General features: G+C 46.2%; 1 protein-coding gene across 3 annotated transcripts in view; it reads right to left on the minus strand.

Annotated features, from left to right (window-relative positions):
- DGKG (diacylglycerol kinase gamma) overlaps positions 1–25,907 on the minus strand; it is a 226,662-nt gene that overhangs the window by 15,159 nt on the left and 185,596 nt on the right. For all 3 annotated transcript variants that reach the window (XM_040252643.1, XM_040252652.1, XM_040252636.1), the window contains 2 exons: positions 23,240–23,417; positions 1,639–1,759 (listed from right to left, as the gene is read on the minus strand). In XM_040252643.1, coding sequence (XP_040108577.1) covers positions 1,639–1,759; positions 23,240–23,417 — 299 coding nt within the window. The remainder of the gene's footprint in view (positions 1–1,638; positions 1,760–23,239; positions 23,418–25,907) is intronic.

Below are 25,907 nucleotides of genomic sequence, written 5' to 3' on the forward strand. Positions count from 1 at the left end.
GGGTCAAGGCTTCTTTGGCTTATGGACTGTTAAGGGTGAGAGACAATGGAGAAAAGGTAGGTCCTTTTGGAGGTCTCCGGTCTGGGCCAGCCAGGAACAGTTGCCGGGCACTGGCCAGAAAGCCCTCACCTGGGTCTGGCATCTGCCCTGTTTCTGAAATTATAAAATGAGGGAGGCAAGCTGTTTTGATGTAGATGATTCCCCAACTGACCCTGAGGATATTTAATAACAAAACCCAATAAACCTAATAATAAAACAAATAATAAAAGGAAAGAGTGGAATTTTGCTTTTGTGGTGTGAGGAGGTTATCTAGGGAATGCCCAGGGGGCTAGGGCTCCTGACTCAACCCCTATTTTTATGTGGAAACAGAAAATATCCTCTCTTACACATTTTTTTCCCCCAAATTCTTCAGGAATCAAAATTCTCTGGTCCACATATGTTATGGCTTAGATGTTCTAACAGACTGGACCTACTTGGTGTTAAGAGTCATGGAGAAAGGAATTAAAGAGATGAACTTGGAAAACAGGTCCCAGCAATACAATAGACCAAAAGGAAAGAGAAGCAAAGATCTGGGGAATAATAGAAAGGACAGGAGACACAGAGGGAATGAAGAAAGGGGGTTAGTGGGATAGATCGGGGAACAGCTCTGGGGACCTCTATGAAGGATGCAGGGTGGCGCTAAGAACAGAGATTCCCCCAAAGAACTCTGAGGACATTTCACCCAGGATAAGGGGTAAAAGGGTTCTGTGTTTAAATAACTTTGGGAAACCTGCACATGGAAGTCCCCTCTAGGAGATCCCAAGACACACTATAGAAATTAAATGGGAAATGGAAAGCAATAAGGACTCTGGAAATAATAATGTGGAGAAAAATCTGTGACTAGTTGCATTTATTAAACAGAAGCAACCAAAAATCAGAAGATCCCCTCCATTAGACCCCATCTGGTAAGGAGCCTGTATTGGCTGACCTACGTGGTCCATACTCTAAAAAACTGTCATCCTCTTTGTCAATTATGACGGGTTTGCTGACATCAGTTTAGCTCTACAAAGGTATATGGGACTGTTTAATAAAAGTGTTTCTGAGACCGCTATCCAAGAATGAGCAGTATAGAGCAGAGAGTCTCAGTTCAGTTCAGTTGCTCAGTCGTGTCCGACTCTTTGCGACCCCGTGAATCACAGCACGCCAGGCCTCCCTGTCCAACACCAACTCTCGGAGTTCACTCAAACTCATGTCCATTGAGTCGGTGATGCCATCCAGAGCAGAGAGCCTGGTTTTTGTCAAAGTTGCCCTCTGGCATGCGTTAAGCATTTCAATATGGAGATAAGGAAGGCAAGGAGTTGGATCTCTGGTTCTCTGGACCTCATCTTACAATCGTATTTCTAGAATTTCATCAATTCATTTTAAGAGAACGGCAAACTGGTTGTGGTGGGACCCTCCAGTTGATGTCCTGGATGGTTGTTATACCTGGTTTGGAAAGTGATCTCCAAAAACATTCTTTATAAATGTTATTGAACTTCTACCCCCACCCTGCCCCCACACTCGCTGCACTGAAATCTAAAGAGGGCTTTCAAGATGTTATCTGTAGGAATCCGGGTGGGGGTGGGGGGGCACGGCCTGCTGGGTGACGAGGAAACATACCTGATGGAGACAGAGGAGCACTGGGCTAGCCTCCTGCCTGCACTCTTCAGGCCAGTGTAGATCTGCCCCATTTCCATGGCTCCCTCTAGCCCCACCACTTCAAGAAGCTGGTCACTGAGGTCTGTGGAGTGAGACAAGCAGAACTAGTGTGTACACATGTCTCTGTTCCCCAGGGTGGTTTGGCCCAGAAGGGCTAGTCCCCAGATGGCCAACCTAGAACTGTCAGTATCTTTCAGCTCCCACCAAACAGCATTTCACTCTCATTCTGAATAGGGCATTTCCCCAGAAGTCAATAAATGTACCTTTTCATAAACAGAAACCTGGTTCCAGTGAAAAAAGGTTTTGCTCCAGATTGCATGATCATGCATGCACTGAATAGAGTGACATATCCAGAAGTTTCTTCAAAGGCAGAGTAATGTAAAGGATGAACCATCTGTTTCTGAAATACCCCGCCCCCCGCCCCCACCTTGCAGCTAAAGACACAGTGGTTTGGGATTAGGATAGGAAGGAATGCTGATGAAGGTCATTATCCAGAGCTGGATCAGGTTTCTCTTCCCTGAATGCCTGAATAACATCTTGGCCCTACTGATGATGACTGATGCTTAATTAACTTCATATTTGGCCTGCGGTAAGCCAGTGGTGAGCCAACCTCCTTGGACATCCTTGGGGGAAGTCAGTGACCTCTTTCAGGACACCAGGTGCCTAATCTGAGCCAAGGAAAAGAATATTTCACCTACATCAGATTATCCTGGGTCCAAAGTACAAAAAGAGGGACAGAAAATATGAGTCTCAGGCTCAGAGTTGCATAGGATCCATGGCCTCCCACAGTGGCAGTTGCTTCTGATTCAGCACCTAGAAGAGATCCTTTCTTTCCAAAGTTCCTGGGACTTGGACTGTGCCTGTCCAACTTCTGGGGAAAGCAACGGCAGGATTAAGGTTTGATGTTGGCCCAAAGACTCATTTTTACAACACAACTTTTATTTACTTAAAACAGAAGCAAAATAAAAAGGCAGATTCTTTAAAAGCTTCCATTCCTCCTTTGCCTACCAAAGCAAGTGTAATTCTCTCATAGTTTGTGGCTAATCACTAACATCCTATTAATATTCACAAAGTAGAAAACTGCTCTATGTTAATGTTTTGCTTCTTTGGCAGATGGCTTCTGTCTTCTAAGGCACCCATGCTCAATTGCTTCAGTTGTGTCTGACTCTTTGTGACCCCATGGACTAGAGCCCGCTAGGCTCCTCTGTCCTCCAGGCAAGAATACTGCAGTGGGTTGCCATGCCCTCCTCCAGGGAATCTTCACCAACCAGAGATCAAACCCACATCTCCTGTGTCTCCTGCATTCCAGACGGATTCCTTACCGCTGAGCCACTGGGGAAGCCTGTCTTCTACGGTGTCTCCTGGTATAACGTGATACTGTTTATTAAGACTGGCAAGGGGATATTTGGGTTTGTCTTTCTTGTTTAGAAGACTATTGATTAAAAAACATTCTCTTGACAAATATACTTCTTTTTTACATTCACTTCATTCTTTCTACCAATTTTTATTGAATACAAACTGTGTGCAAGACACTTTTCTATCTCTTTGGAACTCAGCTTATAAGAGGTGTAGGATCTAATATGGGAGATAAGACGTATATACAAATAGTCATGTACATAAATTTAAACTTATAAACAGATCATAGGAGAAATGTTCTGTTAGAATGGAAGCTTGAGTGGAAGGAGCTAAATATATCTTTCCCAAAGTTAATGAAATCCTGTATATGACTTTATGGATATTCTTCTAACGAAGACAGGTAAACTATTGGGCTGCCCACAAATGTGTAAACGTTGCTAAAGTTTGCTAACCTACTGATGATCACCGATGAACATCAGCTGCCAACAGATACACAAACTGTTAGTTTCTCTGTGATGGCACGTAGGTTGCCTCTTTTATACCCACTGACACTCCCATTTTTCTTCTCTGGTACTCCTTTTTTTTCACATGTGTGAAAAGATACAGTCTCCTTAAACCCTCCATCTCGTTTGGACTTTAACAAGCCACAAAAGGGCAAAGTTTGTTTAGGAGAATGCTCCAGGAGTTTAGATCCAATAAATAGTGAACGTCTAAGCCTCTAGTCAATTAATTCCCTTCTTACCCAAGCGTGTTGAATAACCATTGGATAGTTTAGCTTACTGTGTCATTTTACAGTGTCCGTGATATCCATAAGGGTTGTGAATGAGAGAAGGAGGAGAAGAAAGGGGAGGAGAGGAAGAACAGGAGAGGGAGGAGGGAGGAGAGAGTGTTTAGGGGTGAGGAGGGCGGGGGAGTTGTACTGGGGTGGGGAAAAGGAGAACAGAGAGGCAGAAGTTTCTCTGTTGGCAGAGAGACGGATGTCTTTTAAAATGTTGCTCTCTGTACTAGGCTTTGGTGTCTGACAGCACTGTGGCAGTTCAATGTTTTCCCTCCTTGAAACATTCCCTCGTAACAAAATGTTCTAAGAAGCAGGGGACTTAGACTCAAGTGTTTCAGCTTTTACAATGTCTTGGTCTTTTAACAAATTTCCCTGTTGAATGGCTTTAACTCGAAAACTTGTTATCACTTCCCACACATTACCTTGCAGCTATCACTTCCCACACATTACCTTGCTTCCTGGCTCTAGAAGAGATGTAATCCAGGCTGATCTCATCAGTGTGGTGGGTGGGGGGGTGGGGGGCAGGGGGTTTACACAGATGTGGGACTGGGGGGCGGAGAGGGGATGAGTGCAGGAGAATGGGCAAGGATCTTGTCATACTTTTGGCCACTCTGCCTTTGACTCTGAATCTCTCCTGGCATTAAGAGGCTCGGATGACTCCTGACTGCTACTGCAGGAAGACTGACTGCTCTTCTGTCTCTCTACCCTTGCCCGACTGATCTTTCAGCTTAAAATGCCTACCAGGAAGTTCCGAGATAAAGAAATATATTTAACTCTGCTTCCCAAACCTGCTGGACCACGAGACTCTTTTGTGTGACATCTATAAAACAGTTTTGTAGGTATCTATGGTCGTTTTCTTTGAAACACATTTTGGGAAATTCTGGCATCACTTAATTCCCTGTACTTCCTTTAGCACACAGATACTTATGCAGAAACTAAATCTGGAGTTAAAATGAAACAGAAACAGAGTTACAAGTCAATGACCAGGTACACAGAACATTTAATGTTCAGAACATAGAATCCAGGATCAGGACATCTGCTATACTGGGTGTCCTGTTTTACCTTGCTGTGCTGTGCTTAGTCGCTCAGTCAAGTCCGACTCTTTGCAACCCCATGGACTGTAGCCCCCCAGGCAAGAATACTGGAGAGGGTTGCCATGAGCTCCTCCAGGGGTTCTTCCCAGCCCAGGGATCGAACCTGGGTCTCCCACATTGCAGGTGGATTCTTTACCATCTGAGCCACCAGGGAAGCCCAAGAATATTGGAGTGGGTAGCTGATCCCTTCTCCAAGGGGAACTTCCCATCCCAGGAATTGAACCGGGGTCTCCAGCATTGCAGGTAGATTCTTTACCAACTGAGCTACCCGGGAAGCCCCCTGTTTTACCTCAGGTACGAATGACTCAGAGAGTGGTTTTCGGCAATTCATATCATCTCCATATTGTTTCTGTACTCAAGTCACTTGTATTTAAGATGGAATGTCCGTGTACCTTAGTAAAACAGGAATGCATTAATTCACTCATTCAACAGTTACTGAGTGACAACCATGTGCCAGACACTGTGTTAAGAACTGGGAATACAAAATGTTCTACTCTTCAAGGACTCTTAGCCAAGAGGGAGAAAGTGTTAGGTATACAAAATGTTGTGAGTAAACTATAGGAAGAAGGATGCCTGAGTAGCTGATTCTGGGCAAGGTATGGAAGGAAGGTGCCACAGACTTAAGGAAGGTCTTGAAGGATGAATGTCAAGATAATTTGCTGGGTTAAGAAGAAAGAAGGACATTTCAGGGACAGGGATGATTACGTGTAGGACTGGATAGTCACCGGATGCACAAGGAAACTAATTTAGCAATAAACTCACTTGGCAGTGTCACTGGAAAATATAAAAAGGTATTTCTACCTAGTTAGAATTACTATTTAGAGATTTGTTTTCTATAAAACTATCAAAAGAGGGTCTCTGGGCTGGGCATCAACTTGTTGCAACCATAGAGCTAGGTCTTTCAGCACTTTTCTTGGTAACAAAGTATTATTCCCGGCTCTATGTGAAGCAAACACTTACTATATGCTCTCCAAGAAAGAATAAAGATGAAGAATGGGAACACAGGATTAGGAAAAAGTGGAAGCAAAGACAGAACACCATGGGCAGCCATAGTTGTTCCAACCTGGTGCATCTGATTCAGCCTCCAGTATAGGATTTTATAAATGCACAGCTGCTCATGTCACACCCATGGCAAAAACTCTTCAGGGGCATCAGCCGTGATACCGGGTGCTGGAAAGGGAAGATGAAATGTGCATTCTTTGACACTTATGATCAGAGTGTAAACTGGAAGAGAAGTTTTTAGAAGTTTGGTAATGAGTCTAAAACGTTCATACTGTTGATTCATATCTTTCTTGATATTGATCACAAGAACATTGCAAAACCTAAGTTCATACAGATATGAATATTGTGGCATCATTTATTATAGTGAAACTTCTCCCTCTCCCATTTCTATGTTTATGAAAATGGTAAATTATATGGTATCATACTATAGAACTATTATAATGTTTACAGATTTAAATAACACTAAATATGTATATGTTATAATTTTAAATGTGAAGGCAGAATGTAAACTTTTACAGCATGTTCTCAACTATATAAGAATGTGCATAGAAGACAATAAATTCCCCCCAAATCTTAACCGTTGTGAGTTCTGCGTCATAAGATTAAAAGTGATTATTTTCTACTTGATGCTTTCCTAGTTATTCTGCATTTTCTAAGTATGTATTACTATTTCAATTTAAAAGTCATTTTAAAATGCCTATCAACTGCCATTTATACTTGGAAAGATGTAAGTTTCCTCACCTGATGCCCAAGACCCACCCGCATCTGGCGAAAGGCTGCCTCCGCAGTGTTTTCCTGACATCATAGGGCAAGTTCCTGCTCCAGACACACACAGCAACATGAAACTCCCCCAGAAACCTTACTGTTCCCCTCTCTTCTGTGCTTCTACTCTGCTGTATCTCTGCTTGAAACACTCTCTTTCATTTTTACCTGCCCATCCAAACTTGGCTCGAGTGCCATCAACTTCAAGAAGCCTCCTGGACTTCCATGCCTGCAGTCAGATTTAGATATTCCTCCTCAGATTTTCCCAGGTAGACATATATGGTCAAAGGAAGAACAGGGTGCTTGCTGTATTGCTGTGGGCAAGAGATGGCTGCAGTAATCAGATTTATATTGAACAAAGAAGGAGACGATGGACTAGGCAAAAAGGGGAAAGGCACGCGAGAGACTGGATGAGTTCCAGGGGCAGGTGTTCTAAGGCGGCTGGGAGGACGTGTTGCAAGTGGGGCTAGTATGACACGTTCTACCTGTGGCCCCAGTGGTGGCAGCTGAGGGAGAGGGTTCTGATGGAGATCAGAGTCAAGGAGAAAAGAGGCTAGGTCAGTGGCTCCTCAACTTTGCTGCATGTGAGAATTACCTGGGTGGGTGGTGGTATTTAAAAATAATGATGCCGAGGTTGCCCCTATACCAGTTAAATCAAAATGTGTGGACCTCCTACTGTATAGCACAGGGAACTATATTCAGTATCTTGTAATAACCTCTAATGGAAAAGAATCTGAATATATATGTATATATATATAATGAATAACGGAATCACTCTGCTGTATACCTGAAACATGGTGAATCAACTAAACTTCAATGAAAAACAAAGTGTGAGCCTGGAGCCAGGCATCAGTATTTCCTTTTAAAGATCCTCAGATGATTCCAAAATGCAAACAGTTGGGGAACCCCTGGGCCAGGTTACTGGATAGATCATTCCCATGGGCCAGTGATTCTCAGAGTGTGGTTGTTTCCAGGGGAGGCCGAGCGGCAGCACCAGCCTCACCTGGAAACTTGTTAGAAGCGGAAATCCTCAGGCCTCACCCAGACCGACTGAATCAGAAACTCAAGGGGCTGGGCTGGGCGGTCTGTGTTCTAACAAGCCCTCTGGAAGAGTCTGAGGCACACTCAAGTTGGAGAACTCGAGCCTCAGGCAATAAAACTGCCCCAAACATACGCAGGAGTTGGCGTGAAGAAAAATGTAAACAAGTTACTTCCTGACTGCTTTGATCCACAGCTTCCTCACTCTGAAAAGAAGTTAGGAATAATACTGACCTCAAAGAGTGGTTATGAGATTCAGTGGCAGGGGTGTATGTGAAAGCGCCTGGCACAGAGCAGGCTCCAAAAATATTATCAATTTTGCTTTCCTTTATGTCACGTTCACCCTCCCAACTCCCAACTCTGTGTACCTCAGAGCTGTGTACAAGAGTCTACACCATCGTATTCAGGGTAAAACACATTTAACAGTCTGCAGGGTTCCTCATGGTTTCACACGTCCACACAAATGCCGTAATTCCAGCTGAGCTTTAGATGAACTGGGAGTCCTGCTCCAGCTGTTTTTCCTCCTTTAAACTCTTCCCTGACTCTGCTCCTTTTCCCACTTCTTCGATCTCAACAGTCCCATTTTGCTTTTCTGTCTTGAGACCTGCCTGCAGGTGGGAGGAGGGGCTGGAGCTCAGTACTGACAGGCAGAGGCTAGCAGAGTGCCCATATTTGATGAGCACATCTTCCTTCTTCAAACTCTCTGGAAGCCCAAGGGACAACGTCTTAGTTCTCAGTGAAGCGTGAGAGGTCCCCCGCTATCTGTCCCTGTTCCCAGCACAGGAATGCCTCTGCCTGGAGAACTCATACTTACCCTCCTGTGTTACCCCAGGCAGTATGCCTTTTCCCCTCTCCTGTGCTCAGTGGATCTCGCCCAACGACAACTGTCTCTGTACACATCACTCTCCCAAGCCCACTGAGAGATGAAGGCTGGGAGATAATATTCTTATTTTGTTTATGTTTGAATCCTTAGCAGCCATCCCAGGCCTCGGCATACAGAAGTGAAGTCGCTCAGTCATGTCCGACTCTTTGCAACTCCATGGACTGTAGCCTACCAGGCTCCTCCATCCATGGGATTTTCCAGGCAACAGTACTGGAGTGGGTTGCCATTTCCTTCTCCAGGAGATCTTCCCGACCCAGGGATTGCACCCGGGTCTCCCGCATTGTAGGCAGACGCTTTACTATCTGAGCCACCCCCACTAAATGCTTGTTAAATAAATTGAATAAACGACATGCTTTGGTGCCAAAGACTTTGACAGGTTTAGCCTGAAACAGGAAAAAGATGGTGATTAATAATAATGATAAAACAACTTGCCTAGATGGAAACTGGGTAACATGCTCTCCATGCATCAACCCATTTAATCTGCATACAGTGATGGCCCAGTCTGGTTTTCACCTCTCTTCTTTAATGAATAATTTTTATGTTCATTCTCATCTTGGCTGCTGGTTCACACTGATGAAAATTTTGTCCTTTAAGATGTGAGGGATATGTGGGTGTCATGATTTGGGCTCCTTGCTTGTGGGGCCCTGGAGAAGCATGGGAGATCTAGCAAGGCTTAGCAGGATGCCTTGCTACTGTCAATCCCACTGCTAACCCACTTCCCCTTCCATCAGCACGAAGGTCTGAGGACTGCCGTGGACCACCCTGGGAATTAAGCAATCCTCAGTGGAGGTGCTGAAACTCTGAGTATGTGATGGCACCCAGAGTATTTCTGAAACATCGCATCCCGGTGGTGGGGAAGGCTGCCCATACCCTATGGTGGCTGTGTGATGTAATAAACTGGTGGGCTCTGCCCCCTTATGTGGGTTCCAGCAGCACCGGTGGACTGAGTTGCTAGGGCTCCAGCCCAAAGTAAGGATGGACACGGGTCGATTCAGTGGGCAACATGCATCAGCTAACGCGGATCTGAAGCTCTGACGGACAGGTCTGTGTGTCTGATTAATTCAAAATGCAGAAATGTGTCACCACTACATGCATGGCCTCTGACAGACAAATATGGAGTCACAGGATAAAGGTAGAAGGCTGAGACACTCTCCACAAATTCTTGAGTTCGGGACTAACAGCCTGATGGTTGTGTCCATATAGGGCAGGGTGTTTGTTTTCTGAGTCTGTTCTTTGCTTGTGCCGCAGGCTGAATGGCTTAAACAACACACATCTAGTCTTTCATGGTTCTGGAGGCTGGAAGGTCAAGGTGAAGTTACACCTTGCAAAGTTGGCTTCTTCTGAAGCCCCTGTCCTTGATTTGCACATGGCCAGCCCCCACCCCTGGCTGCCTCTTCACATGGCCCTTTCTCTGTGCACCCCCAGGGCCTCTCTCTGTGCCCAAATGTCTTCTTCTTATAAGGACACCAATCAAATGGGAGTAGGGCCCTAACTGCCCATTTAAACTGAATCACTTTTTAAAACTATCTCCAAATACAACCACGTTCCAGGGTACTGGGAATCAGGGCTTCAACATATGAACAAAATTCCCCCCACGATGTCCCTGCCCATAAGAGGGACAATAATAAAACCTGTATCATGGGTTATTTTGAAGACTAGAGAAAGAAAGAATGTGAAGGTGTGCAGTAAAACAGCAACTAGAAATGTCCCTTACCACTCGGTTACTGAGAAGCCGATGTGCATGGGGAGGGCGGGTGTGCTATCTTCTCACTCTCCTTAGAAAGAAGGGATGCAACCCTGCCCCTGCCTTGCGGTTCAGCCCCCACCATCTAGAAGGTGAGTGGTAGCTGGCAAGCTCGACCCGCCAAGACTGTGTCCCCTCCCCCTTGGGCTCCCCTCCTGCTACCAAATTTCCATGGAGATAGGCCACACACCCTAGGAAGCTCAGGAACACTGAGCCCCGCAGACCTGGGCAAGGATCAGCCCACCTAAGCTGCCCACTGGGTCTGGTCTGTGAAGATGAAAGGCTGCTTCCAGCTAGAGAGCTTCAAAGCTGGCTGTGAAGCATGGCAGCCTGAAAATGGGCTGGGGGTGGGGAGACGAAGATGGAGGGGACTTTAAGGCTTCCCTGGTCACACAAAGGTGAGTAAGTAAAGAAGGCTGTCAGTTACCTGCCATGTTCCCACTTGGTCTTTCACAGCACCAGGCCTCAGATATCCCAATCACAATTTATCTGAAGAGTAATCTGTGACCTGTGCTTTCCCTAGAGATTCTAAGTCAGACCCAGCATAAAGGAAGAGGGGCCCCATGCCGACAAATGGAATAGGTAAGGGGCTCACCCCCTGGCCTAGAGAAGGAAATGGCAACCCATTGCGGCATTCTTGCCTGGAGAATCCCATGGACAGAAGAGCCTGGTGGGCTACAGTCCATGGAGTCTTAAGAGTAACATTATGTCATGTCACCCCCGGCCTTCTATAAACCCGGGGTGAAGAACATGCCACTGGGCCAAAGTATGGCGCACAGAGTGTGGGCTTGAGGCAGATTAGGCACTCACTAGGTCTATTACTTTGGGATAAGTCACTTAGCTCCTCCAAGTCTTCTTATCAGGAAAATGGAGATCTAATAACCACTCTGGCAGGACTGCTGTAAAGTTTAGAAGTGATGCCATCCAGGGCCTGCACAGAGAGCACGAAGAAGGCCCTCAGAAAACAGGGGCCCATTACCGTGACTTTAGGTTTCTTTAGAAATGGATGTCCTGGAAACTGCCTTTGCTGCATAGTAAGTGTGTGGCCTTTTGCAGATGGTAATTAATGTAACCCAGAGAAGATAGTTCAGGAGGAGGAGATGGAGGGGGGAGGAAGGGAGCCAGAGGAGGAGATGGGATGGGGCAGAGATGGAGAAGGAGATGGGAGGGTAGGAAAAGGAGGAGAAGGGTGCTGAGGGAGAGAGGTGCAGAAATACTGTGACCTTGAGATTTTAGGGTGACTGTCCTTCTGGCAAGAGAAGCATCCCTATTTCAACTTCTTTTACTTTAAGACAGGGAGGTTTTTACTTGAAAATGAGTTTCTTAGTTCCTTTCCTTCCCCTGTGCATGTGCGTGTGCGTGTGTGTGTGAGATACAATTTCATAACGGTCCAGGTGACTGTCCCTTGCTTCTGGACTGAGCAATGGGATGCAGAGCCTTTCAGTCACGGCTCTGTCACGCCTGGTGCAGCCAGGCACCCCTCCTGATGGGCATTTCCTTGATGCCCTTGTCACACTGGCTGGCAGGTGTCTTCCACTCCCAGAAGTCTGTAAAGCACCATCAGGAGCAGGGCTGCAAGGTGGAAGGGAGAGGAGATGCCCTGCAGGCAGGGCTGGGTTTCTGCCTCAGCTCTGGCTGTCTAGTTGTGTGACCTTGGGCCAGTCACTTTTCTTCTCTGGGCCTCTGTTCCCTTGATCAGAGGCAAGGATATTCTATCCTGAGTGTTAGTTTGAGCTCTTCTAACAAAGGTGGAGACTGGGGTTTCTGGTCGGCTGGGTCAAGAGCAGGCTGGCAGCAGGCCTTGCCATTTCTCACACTGTGCAGAAGACAGAACATTCTGTGCAGCTCTACACGGAGACAAGAGGAAGAGCTAGTGTGGACTCACAATGGCCTTTGTCACTGGTTCCTAAAAGCCTGTTTGTGCGGTGGGGCGGGGAGGGGGGGACAGGGCCTCCATTCTGTGTGGCGTTCCCTTCTCGGGTTTGGCTGGGCTCTGATGAAGGCTCTGTACATTGCGGGAGGGGGCTCCTTATCCCCTCCATGCCTCTGGGGAGGTGCTTCAGAAGGGGAGGGCAGAGTGCTGGTGGAGTTTTGGGGTGGGAGATTTCTCCAGAAGAAAGGGTCTCCCCAAGTGGCTCTGAGGTGAGGGTCTGACATCATCGTGGTGGCAAGAAAGACCAAGAGTGAGATGTCTTTTAAGGCTTGGGAGGTGGTGAAACTACAGGAATCTTGAGCTGGTGCTTCCAGTGACAACAGGAAGAAAAGGACCAGTACTGGGTACAGACTCTAAAGCAGGCCTAGAGCTTTATAAACGTAACTGTTTTTAATCCTTGTGGCAACTCTGTTGGGTAGAAACTATTATCCCAACATAAAAAAATAAAAACTTGAGGCTCAGAGAGGTTGAAAAACTCACCTAATGTCACAGAGCTGGCATACGGTAAAGCTGGAATTCAAACCAAGGCCTGTCTGACATAAAAAAACAAGCTTCTAAATAAAGGATGCAAAGCAGAGACCAAATGTCTTGGCAGGCTGGAGTGTCTGAGGGCAGGGCAGGGGGCGTGTAGTGGGGTAAGCCTCTCCCTGGCTGCTCTCGGGGGAGATTTCTTGGCAACACAGTCTTGTTAAATAGAATGCCGAAGCTGAAATCCTAATTGGTGTGTGACCTGGCGTTACTATGCCCACTGAGCTCAAGAAGCTTCAACTCCACATTCAGTGTCTGTAACAGAATAAATCAGTTAGTGGAGATTTTCCAGTTCAAGCCCGAGGCATGACACACACAAGGTGCATTACGGAGAACGACACCTACTGAACTAATCACAGCTCAGAGGGACTCACGTACCCAGAAGGGCAAAGCTAGAGGAGAGCTGTGACTCTCTGGCTGTTGGGTCAAGACCAACCAGAAATGCGGATGGTGGGGAGGGTACTGTGGCATGGAAGCAAAGAATGCCAGGTTTGGTATACTTGGACGTGGCTCTAGTCCCAAATTCACCAATTAGTGAGGCCTTGGACAGGTCAATTAATCTCGCTGGGCCTCATTTTTCTAATTATAAAGTGTCTCTCAGGGGTGCTGTAAGGGATGAAAAAGAGACGATGAATGGAGAATATTTCCAGTAGCATTGAGTGCTAATTTCAAATAGGTGCTTAACAAGTGTTGGATGAATTGTCCTGAAAATGGGAAGAACTGGGTGCTGGCTGCAGGTGGAAGACACAGGGCCCTGCTTAAGACATCCATTCTACCAACAGCAGCCACTGGGAATGGGGAGGGCTCTGAAGTGGAGGCAGACAGGAGAAGGCTGAATTTGTGGGCAGAAGAGGCTGGGACTCTGTTGGGTAGTGTTCCCTTTGTTTGTCTCCCAATTCCTGTTGACTTTTATCCATTTTTCCTCTTGTGCCACTGACTCTCATTCAAGGCCTTAGACCTGTGAGCCTGTGCTCTGCACCAGCCTCCTAACTGGACCTCTTGCTGCCAGTTCCTTTCCCTTTCTTCCAATATTTAATGCGTGCTGCTCTCTCATCCTATTGCTCCTGGCTTAGAATGCTTCATCTCTTCCCGTTAGTCAAAAGATCACATACTCAAGGGCACATTATTCAAAGGCCTTTACCAGTCTTCCCTTTGCTATTTCTAGGTGCTAGGTGCTAATGCCCTAGCCCACGTGCCTCTTCTCTCATTCCATCTTTTCAAATCCATTCCAGCTTCAAGTATTGGCACACATACATTCTACCTTGTTCATTCATTCAGTCCTACATCAAATATTTATTGATCACCTCCAAGGTCCCTGGCACAGTGCTGGGCAGCTGGGGACTGAGTTCCTAAGGAATGTGGCTCCGTTTCTTACCCACCCCCACTCCAATGATACTGTTTCAGCCGATCATGCCAGGGGTAACTTGATGGTTCTACGTGTATTTTTTACATTAGATTGGGAAGTATTGGAGGTCAGGTCCATGTAATCATGCTGACACCCTCTACGGCATCTGGAGCATTCAGTACTTGAAGGCAGGTTGGCATCAGGTTCTATTGGGTATTGTCTTCATTCTTGGGACAGTCACTTAACCTCATTAGCCTCAGCCATAAAATGGATTAAGAAATTAAATAGGCAACAGCTTGGCTCATAAATATGTGCTCAGTAAATAACAGCCCAATACATATTTATTGATTAATTAAGAAGATAAAGAACTTCTCACATGCCTTAGACATAGATCAAGAAGCAAAGTGTGTGGCCAGCATGGAGTCTTGCTGTGGGTTGAGTCTTAGGAGGTGCCAGGTATTAAAGCTGCTACAGGGGAACAGGAGCTGGTATGTGGGTCAAGATGGGGCAAGCAGAAGAGGGAAAAATCTACAATGTCTAGGCCTGCCAGAGAGCCGGTCTAGAAGTTTCTTCTGCAAGTGAAAAATGAAAGGTTCTTTCGTTCTATTTTGAGCCGCAAATCTCCAAAGGCAGGAATTCAGTTGGAGTTTAACTCCAACTTGAACCTGTGTGAGCAAGTTTCCCTCTGCAGAAGGGGAACAGCCTCTGGAGGCCCAATTCTGCCTCCCCTGCCCCTCCCAGTCTTGGCAGGCAGTGGGTGGGAGGAGACACAGCTGGAGGCAGAGTTCTCTTGATTCACAAGTCAGCTGGGAAAGAATGAGGAATTGCTTCACTCGAATTTCTAGTAAATGCGGGTTGGGTCAGGGACAGGCAGAAGTGGGGAGGATGGGATGGGTTCTCTGGTGTGTGTAGAAGCAATTCCATGTTTGAAAGACTAGAACTTGGGCTCTAGTCCCCGGTCCACCAACTTGTGTCACCCTGAACGGGCCAATTAACCTCCCTGGGCCGCATTCTTCTACTCTGGAAATTTCTTTTTGGCATTCTCAGCGGGGGCAGCCGGGCCCAGCGGGGGCAGCCGGGCCCACCAGTGCAGTACTTCTCAATCTGGAGCAAGCATACACCACCAGGGGGTCTTGCTGATGGGCAGATCTGGCTCCGGGAGGTCTGGCCTATATTCGGAGAGTCTCAGGTGCTGCCTTTGATGCTGGCTGTGGACCACATGAGGTCCCAGTGCAGGGCTGGGCAAACCACAGCTGGAGGGCCAGACCCAGCCCACTGCTTGTTTATGTAAATAAAGTTGGACTGGAACCCAGCCATGCCCGTTCGCCTGCGTGTTGTCTATGACCACTTTCCTGCTAAGTGGTTGGAGGAAAGCAGTTGTACCTGAGATGGTATGGCCCACAAGACCTAACTATTTTAATAGTTACTATGTGGTCTTTTATAGGAGGAATTTGCAACCTCTGCTCTAGTGCACAGAAAGCAGGCCTGTGTGAACTAAAAGACCGGCATTTCAGTCCGGGTTTGGTCAAGCCAGCCACTTCACCTTGCTGGTTCTCACTCTCCTTATCTAGAGGAAAGGACCTCTAAATTTCTAAAGAGACCTGTGATTCTGGGATTTCAATACTACATAGGAAACATTATAGCTTCTACGGGCATCTGAGAATCAGGTTGTATGGCTTTTATTTGGAAGCTGTGAAAACACACCTGGATAACCCGCAGAGTCCAGCAGACAGCCTTGACAGGAGCAGAGGGGCTGTGCAACATAGAGGCAGCTGAAAATACACAGGGGCTCAGAGAAAGGACCAGTAAGGATGGAAGGGGACCTCCTGGCCTCCTGTACACGCTGACGCCAGCACAAGGGCCCTGGAACACTGCTCATGAGCATCACACACACATGTTCCATCCCATCAAACACAATTCCCTATCTTACCACTCCAGGTGCTGCTGGCCCTGGGAGCTTCTGGTCAACCAATGTTAATTAGCTCTTTCGAGGTCTCAGAGACCATGCCAGGCATAGGCAAGTAGAAGGAACTATGACATCTGGAACTGTGAGCTCACAGTTGGGTGGGAGAGACACCATCTGAGTTAATAATTACAGGACAGTTTCATGAGCCACCATAGGGGAAATGCTTGACTCTGGGTCCCTACCTTGGGCAACAGGTGACGCTGTCAGCACGGCAGGGAATGTGGGGGTGGGTAGTGGGCTATAGGAGAGGAGGGAGGATGTGTAAAGAGGGTGAAGAGAACGCCTTGGATTTTGTTGATTCCAATGTGGGTGCCTGAAGGACTGAGTGACAAAGCTGATTTTCTGTGGAAAGCAGAGCGGGGTCACTCTGTAGGCCTGCCACTGGCACAAGGACTGACTAGTATGTTGCCATGGTTACTTCCCAGCACTGAGGGACATCCCAGTGCACATCTAAGTATCCCCAGGCTCTTAGGGGTCTCACCTCAGGGCTGAGACCTTGGCCAGAGAGACCTCGGCAAAATGCATGCTTTTTAGGAACATTTCTATTTTTCAACTTGAATGAGCATTAAGAAGCTGGTAATTGCTCACTATGACTGTCTTTCTGGTCAGGTCTCCACCAAATAGGAAAATTGGGAACCTACAGCCCTGGACAGCTCTTGAAGCCAACTGGCCACTTTCTGTTCTGGTGTCATGCAGCGAGGAAGGAGCCCCAAGAAGCAATGACCTCAAGTGCTCATGATTATCGTGTTGTCTCACTGAACTGTGGCTCTCCACCTGGGATGGTGGATCTATGATGTCTAGTTGGGGTCCCTTTCCCTTGTTTGGGGATTAAGGGTATGACCTACACAACTAGTGAAGATCTATGCGGGCACTGCGTGGGCAGACTGAATGACCTGTGCCTGCATAGTGGCGTCAACTGAGTGTGAGGCGGCAGGCTTTCCTCTTCCCAGGCAAGACCTGGACGTCTGGGGGGCATATTTGGTGACTATATGCTTTTGCCAGGAGGCTGCCTCTGTAAGTGCCTGCTAGTCAGTTTGAGTACCAAGCTAGTGAGGCATATCGGTAGCCACACCTGGCTGGCCGACTGGCGTACTGGGTAGCCATGATACTCCTTCTTAGTACCTATGACAGATTCTAATTATATGCCTGTCAGTGGGACTATTTAACTGAGGCCTGGCTCCCGCAATCCCTAATGGCTGCAGGCGTTAGGCCTGGTTTTGCTCGTCACTGTGCCTGGCATTTGGTCAGTGTTTCGTATGTGTATGTTGAATAAATGACAGAAAGCCTGTCCCCGCTGCTGGGAAACTGACTCAAACTGTATATCCTACCAACGGTGTCTGTCTCCCTGTCTTTACAAGGAATTGAAAAAATTATTACCTAATGAAACTCCAGGCAGATTTATGCCCTCACTGTTTAGAAACTCGTCTAGGACACTCTGGTGGCAGTTCAAAAGGGATTGACTAAGAAATCACTGAGGGGAAGGTGACCTTAATATTGAATAACCAGAGGGGCCAGCTGTGGTTGACATAGCCTCAAGGCTGCTACTGGCTCCAGACTGAAGGCTGGACAGGGACAGATACGAAACTCAGAGAAGAGTCTGAGAACATGTGTAGAAAGTCTCTGCATTCACATCCAGGGTGGTGCCAGACAGAAGCAGTGGCAGAGCTTCCAGGGCTTTACTCCTTAGCCTCCAGCCTCTAGCCTGATAAGGACTGATGCAATCTTGTGCTGTGCATACCCTTGGTGCTTCAGGATTTGGCACTGTTCCCCTTACCTTGCTTCAGCAGACAGCTTGCTCAGGTGGAACCCCCACACTGGCAGCAACAGCCAAACACATTAGGCACAGTGCCAACAAGTAAACTTTGTTAGAGTTATGGGTTGCTCTAGACCAAATTTCTGAAGCAGAGATCAAGAGAGTGGAATTCTAAATTTGGTCATTTTCTTACATACTAAATACTTATCATTTAATTCTTCTGATCACTATTGATCAAGTGTTTACTATGTTCTAGGCATTCTGATAAGTGTTCTAAGTGGATGATCTCATTTAACCCTCAAAACAAGGTGGCTGTGCTGAGGGAGAGAGATTATAACAGGTTCCATTTTGCAAGGGTTGACATGGAGGCTTGGAGAGGTTCAATGACTCAACCAACGTCACATGGCTGGTGGTGGGGAGGCCTGGGTCTTTCAACTTCTAGTTAAATGGTTAGGCTCTTACTCTACACTGACTCTCAGCTATAAGTCCTCTAGGCTATGGGTCGGGAAGATCCCCTGGAGAAGGAAATGGCACCCCACTCCAGTATTCTTGCCTGGAAAATCCCATGGACAGAGGAGCCTGGTGGGCTATAGACCATGGGGTCGCAAAGAGTCCTATACGACTGAGTGACTTCACTTTCACTTTTTCAAGCATATCTTACCAAGTGAGTTTCTAATGGTTTCATAAAATGAAATTCCCAGTTTCACAAATACTTGCATTGAACAGTTTATAAGACGATTTTTCTCCAACATTTTTCAAGGAGGGCCTGTTCCTGTCCAGCTCCAGAATCTATTGCCCACTGTGCTCACAGACCAAAGGCAAGATTCCTTTCTCTCTCTCTACCTCCTTCTGACAAGCATTTCTGTAGAAATGGGCCAGGTAGAATGTTAGTCTTTGAAGGGGACACAAAGGTGAAGAACACATGCTCCCTATTTTCCAGGCAAGAGAAAGATACAATGAGGATACACATGCCTATGAGAAAAGGCCACCTATAACCAGTGTGCTGTCAAGACAGAAGGCAAAATTAAGTGCTCTAGGAATTCAGAGGCCAGATTCACTTCCAGGGGTGCCACTATAGGCTCCAGGAAGCAGATGGCCCTTGGGGTAGGTCTTGCAGGAGGAGCAGAATTTCAACCAAGTGTTTGTTTGGATTGGATCATAAATACTTCCTGTTTCCTGAGTGTCTCTGCCTTGTGCAGTGCACATAGTAGGTTCTCAAATAAATGTTCTAGGTGGACACTAACCACTTGGGGCCAGGCTAGGAATCATGAACTTGGTTCTGCTGCAACCACTGGACATGAATTGTGTAAGTCCTGCCACTTCTCTGGGCCTCTGTTTTTCCCAACTATGAAATAGTGACATGGTGGGGAGTGGGTATACCCTTACTCATGGATTTCTGGTTAGGACTAGATTAAGTCAATATATGCAAAACAAACTACAAAATACTATCTGTCACTATTCTTACTGGTATTACAAAAACTAAAAAGGATGAATGCTGTGGACTGCTCAATTATCCAACAACTATTTTTTTTTTTCTTTTGACTAACTCTATTGGGTCAGGCACTGGGGATACAAAAATTAAAATCATCTAGCCTCCATCCTTGAAAGGTCTAGAAAAGAGGCAGTAGGTACAATTGATGGTATGAGTTTAATGAACTAGGGCAAAGGGGCGGCTGGAGTTTGGCAGGATCTCTACTGTTTCTTAGTGACAGTGTGGGTAGGCGGCAAGGCTAGAGATAAGAACTTCAAAATCAGAAATTTGGCTGTTAGTACCAATTTAAAACAGAAAGGTGAGGAGAAAATTTTCTTACAGCTTGAGGTTATACTATGTTCCAGGTACTCTGACATCCATCAGGATAACAAGCTGGATATTATTATGCCAATTTTACGGATAAGGAAGCTGAGACTCAGAAAGGTTGGGTGACTTTCCAAGGTTTACAAGATTATAAAGTATAAACCTAAATTTAAACCCAGGTCATTCAACTTCAAGCTTGGTGCTTTTCCAGGACCACTTCTTGCTTTCTACTCAGCCAATGGTTGTATAGAACTCATTCCATGCTAATCTTTTTTTTTTTTTAATTAAAAAACATTTTTATGGGGGGCTACACTGCATGGCCTGTGTGATCTTAGTTCCCACTGGAAACACAGAATCTTAACCACTGGTCCACCAGGGAAGTCGCCATGTTAATCCTGATTGATCTTTTTTGGATTGCTTTTCCTAGAAGAAAGACTGACCCATGATGAGATTTGACAGTAACCTTTTCTGTTGTCATTTCCTTTAACATTTCCTATGATAAACCCCTTCCCTCCCACTAATTTCTCCTGTCTCCTCCCTGACCCTCAAGCCCAGTAAAATTGCCAAAGAGTAACAAATCCCAACAAATGATGAACGGTGCAGAGAGAGAGATCCCTACCTTCGCAGCCACTGGCCTGTAAGGTGTAAGACAAAACACACTGAAAAAAGAAACCTGCCATATAATTGTGTTCAAGGAATCCATTGGACCAAAACCTGGCCATGCCATAATTCTGCAGCTCTGTAAGGAACCTGTGCGCTACGGGAACCCGTACAACGGTCAGATTTGCCTGTGTTACAGATAATGAAAACTGAAACCCAAGAAGGTGAGTGAACCTGCCCAGCGTCACACACTAGTGAGAGGCAGAGACTGCACAGGAACCCAGAATTCTCGACACCAGGCCAGTGCTTTTCCACTAAAGTGGGTCACCTCCTTAGCTTTTCCTCAGTAACATCTCATCTTTTTTTTTTCTTTAATTTATTTATTTTAATTGGAGGTTAATTACTTTACAATATTGTATTGGTTTTGCCAAACATCAACATGAATCTGCCTTAAAGGAGATTATGGCCCTTTAAGAGAGCTCACTGTTGGTTGGTTCTCTGCAAAGCTAAGAAGCCAAGGCTCCCTCCTCAGCCTCTGCTCTGATCAGCTCATGTCCTCATCTAAAGAACAGGAAGTAGCTTCATTTTTAGCTCCGAAAGCATATTCTTGGGGTGAGAAACGGGGATTTGAGGAAGAGAGTTCCTGTACATGATGGTCATGAGCGATCAGCAGACATTATTCTTGCTTGAAGAAGGGGAAGATAAATGGTAAGACATGTAAGGAACTGACAGTTGTCCTTGAGTTCTAACCAGAACACATCCTCAGCAAGGGTGTCCCCAAGTCTCTGCCTGATATGGGTGATGGGATCCTGCCCTGATTCTGTTCTGCTGAGATGACAGAGTGGGGGCTGGGATGAAAGCTCCAGGGTGGGAAAGTTTGCAGGAACTTTCTACAACCTCCAATGCTTCCCCCACCCTCTGCTAGTACCCACAACTTCCCCTGCCAAGGGAGGAAGGAGGAACACATTACTCAGTTTAATAATTTATACAAATTGAAAAGTTTACTGTGTGAAGGAAAAGGGACTTAAGAGGGCAGCAGAGAAAAAAACAATTCCCCAGTTCTCTCTTAAAAAGGACAGGTGTGATGGTGACGCCTCTTGATGACCTTGGAATATGACAATCTGATTGTCTAACAGGTAGGTCTGGAATAAGCCAGTAACCACTTTCTTGGATGGTCAGCCAAGTTTTGTTTCCTCCTACTGGTGGGATCGCATCCAGTCTTAGGACTAACAGCCTCAGACATCAAAGAACCCAGACTCCGATTCCTGGACACTTATCTGTGTCAGTGCTTCTCAAACCTGTCAGCCCATCAGATCGTCTGGGGAGATCCAGAGTCCCAGGAACCAACCCAGAGATTGATTAGGGAGATCTGGGCTGGGGCCCAGGACTTCATTTGCTATAGGTGGTGGTTTAGAAACCAATGGTCAACCCCATCCATTCAGTTATCAAAACTTCTACATCAGATGTGGGGTTTACAGCAAAGAAACCCAAGGTGCCAAGAAGTAGGTGAATGCCAGCACTTGGATCTGAATCCATTCTCCTGCCTCCTCATTGGGGGATCTTTGCCACAGAGCTCCTCACATATGGCTTCTCCCCCAGCCCCAGGTCACCAAGTCCACTGGGGATCCCTAGGGGTGAGTGAGGCCTGTTTGTCCAATCCACAGAGGAGTCAGAGATGCCAGGAACTTTGAGTCCCATTCGGTGCATTGGTGGAAATGGCTGGTAAGGCATAGGGCTGAAAGTAATTTTAAGGGCATTCTCAGAGACCTATGTTCTGTATCCTGGTGGGTAGGATGGCCTACCTGATGGCCTCTAAGGCACACTACCAAGTTGTTCCAGGCAGAAAGAAGAGTCGGCTCATGGAAGCGGCCTGCCATGTTAGAGGTGCCAGGGTGGCAGAGGGAGTTGAGGGAGAGTAAAAGAAGACATCTAGACCTAATGAGAGGCCAAACCATTTAGGGTCCTCGAGGCCACGTGAAGACCTTTAGATTTTAATCTTAGCCACGGCAGAATTTTGAGAAGAGTGGCACAGTCAGACATATTTGCCCATGGGCATTCTGATGAGGTGGTGAGAACAGACTGTAGAGGGTTGGGGTACAAGCAGGGAATTCAGCTGGGAGGATGTGCAGGAATCCAGGGGACAGAGGATGGTGGCTCAGACCAAGGTGGTAGGAATGCAGTGGTGAGAAGTGGGTGAATCTTAGATGTTTTTAAAAAGTAGAGCTAACAGATTTTCTGATGGGTTGGATATGAAATGTGAGATAAAAGGGAATCGAGGATGCTGCCAAGTGTTTTGGCTTAAGCAATGGGCAGGTTGGAGTTATCGTCAACTGAGATGGAGAAGGCTGTGGGTGGAGAAGGTTTGAGGGAGGGACGCTGGAGTTCAGTTTTGGACTTGCTGAATCACTCGCCCTCACGTGGTACTTAAATAAAGTCTCACTACTCAATGAGGTCATCAAGGGAGTGAGAGCAGACAGGGAGGAGAGGGTTGAGGACCCTGCCTAGGGACCCTCCAGCATCAAGAGGTTAGAAAGAAGATGAGGAATCAGCAAAAGAGACTAACAAGGAGTAATCAGTGGAAAGAAGGGAAACCAGGAAGGTGTGGCGTCCTGGAAGGAATGATCAGTTAGGGTCAAATGCTGCTGACAGATGAAGCAAGATCAAGGTTGAGAATTGACTACTGGATTTAGTTACTGAAGGACTGGTAATCCTGACACAAGTAGCATTTGACTCCTAACCTCATGGAGTTTCAAGGTTTGATTACTGACTGCCATTTAGGGACCCCTTACTGTACATTTTCTCTTCTCAATTAGGTTATAAATGATGATGCATCAGGGATGAGTCAGTGTATCGCTGGGTTCTTGTAAAGCTGCAGAACCTTCTAGAGCCTGCTGTAGACCCTAATATGGTTTGCTCACAGACCCACCTGAATATGGCTCCCACTGGGGCACTGACCCAGCACGATTTTTCTCATGCCTGGCTTACCTTGGACACAGAATTTCAGTTCCTTGGGGTCAGTGACGACCTTCCTGCTTTCCCGGATCACAGCCTGGTTCTTCTTGGTTTCTCCCCAGAGATTGGTGCCACCATACATGCTGGGAATGTTGAGAATAGCAATGCCTTCGAGGAAGATGCTGCTCAGGTCCACCCCAACCCCATCACACTGGGGGACAGAGAAAAAAAGGTCATCTGTTAATGTCCTCATTGTATCCCAACTCAAGGTGCGGTGAGTGTGGTGGGGGCTCTCATCAAGAACGTGACAGGCCCTTAGCCACCAGCCAGCCTCTGTCAGAAGCTGAATCTTGGCTAAAGTTGCTCAGGTCTAATGTCTTATCCACTGCAGTGAGATGAGGGAGGTGATTTCTTGTTAGCTCTGAGGATACAGTACAAAGCTTCAGGAACCATCTCTAGCAGGGGTCCCCAACCTCTGGGATCTAATGCTTAATGATCTGAGGTGGAGCTGAAGTAATAATAACAGAAATAAAGTACCCAATGGATGTAATGCGCTTGAATCATCCTGAAACCACTCCTTCCTCTGTGGAAAAACTGTCTTCCACAAAACCGGTCCTTGGTGCCAAAAATGTTGGGGACCACTGATGTAGAGATCTAGAAGGGCTGGTTCAGAAGACAACTGCAAACTGAGCTCCAGTCTAGCTTCATTATTATCAATCCTGTCTCTCCTGCACCACTGTGAAGATATGGTGGGACATGGAGTCCAGATTCGAACAAATGACAGGAGACTGTCATCTTACCCCTTCTTATTTAATCCCTCTTGTGAGAAGTAGAAGACTTTAAGATTTGGCTGGCTTTCAGACTTTTTCTGTCTCCTGTATCTCTATCCTAAGTGCAGTTTTGGCATATGTGCTTGCTGATGTAGCAGAGTTTCTTTATCCAGTCTCCACCACCCGCATCCCGCCAGGTACAAAAGGCCAGAAGGCTTGACTCTGTCTGTCTCAGGTATCTAATAGAAGTCAGCCTACCTTGGCATAATGCTCACCAACACAGCAAGAAATATATTAGCTCTGATCCTTGTTCTTCAGAACTGGAGGTAGTTTACTTCATTTACATAAGAGAACACTACTCAGAGAGGTGAGCTAAGTTGTCCAAGATTGCACAATTGATAAATAACAGAGCAGGGATTCAAAGTTGAGGAACTGGACTACAAAGCCCTCTTTATCTTGCTTATTATGAGGTAGGAAAAAAATTAGAAGCATGCAACAAAAATCTCTCCTTGAGGTTACCTACAAATCCAAACTTATAGAGATTTCTCAAAAGAGGAAGAATACAAAGGTAGGGGTTGTTGCCATTCATCTGGGCATCCTGATTTCTTTGCAGCTCCTAATTTATGGTATCTTATCATCCACATGACTTGTTTCCCCAGCTACAAAATGGAATAGAGTAGGCTTCTCTGGTGACCAGGAATTCCTTTCTTTATTAGGAAGTTCTGATTATTTGACAGGTCTTTTAATGTTGACCTGCTCCTTCTGTTCCTTCCTGCTTCCACCCATTGGTCCTTTTCTCCCTTCTGAAGTCAGAATGAGCCTCCTTCCTCCTCCATGGGAGCGCCCACCAGGTACATGATGATATGTACACTTCATCACCGTGCATATGTACTAAAACGTTGCCATTGACCAGTAAGCTTTTATACACATCTCCATTATTGCCTTCATAATAGGTATGATAATAATCTTATAAATTAGGTAATAATCTTATAAATTAGTTACTTTATAATAATCTTATAGATTAGTTACTTATTATAAATCTTATTATAGATTTATAATAATCTTATAAATTAGTTACTAAGATTACCCTCATTTTACATTTGGGGAAACTTGCCCAAGTCGCACAACTTACAAACAGAAGTTCGTGGGTTGTCGGCAGGCCATGGAGCCTCAGTCTTAGCCACTCCTCTCTCTCTCCTCTCTCTCACACCACCATCTAGTTGTGCCTCATCTGGGTGAGTGCTCTCAGCCCTCTGGCCCCTCCTGTGGACTTGCCCTGATGTACACACACTACGGTTTGTTACTCTCCTACTCTATGAGGTCCCGGCACTAAAAACACCACCTGTGGCAGGGTCTGATGGCACAGGTGGCAAAGGCATCAACCCTTCCTGGGGCTGGAACCCCCCAGTACTCTCATGGCCCAGAAATGAGAATATGGGGAGCCCATGTACGGGCTCAATATGTCCGCCATGATCAATATCCTTACTGTCAAGTATGATCAAAGTTGCATTAGCTCTTTTGTGAGCAGCTAGATGATGGCTGAATCACTTCACCTTGAATGGGAGGTCATCCCAGGCACTCAGATCCTGATTCCATCATCTACTTCTCGGGCTGCTCTTCTTCATCCTGAACTCCTGTACGTATTTTTAAATAACTTAGACATAGGGTTTTACACTTATTTCATCTGGCTTTCAGCCCAAGCTTCCTCCAGTCCATCTAGTTTATATTAAATCTTCATTCTATGACCGTATGCCATGGCTCTCTTCTCATTTGGAGACGGTCTTTAATACATGTATATAATGGGCAAAACAGGGAACAAGCCCTTTCCTTGGTCAGTTTAACACACCAGATATTGTACATTAAATGGTCCTTGGGGTATGGCTGCCTTATTAGGGATGCATCCTCTGTGTACAACTGTCACCTAGCCCACT

This window comes from Oryx dammah, unplaced genomic scaffold, assembly GCF_014754425.2.
Source record: "Oryx dammah isolate SB20612 unplaced genomic scaffold, SCBI_Odam_1.1 HiC_scaffold_2, whole genome shotgun sequence".
Taxonomy (NCBI): Eukaryota; Metazoa; Chordata; class Mammalia; order Artiodactyla; family Bovidae; genus Oryx; species Oryx dammah.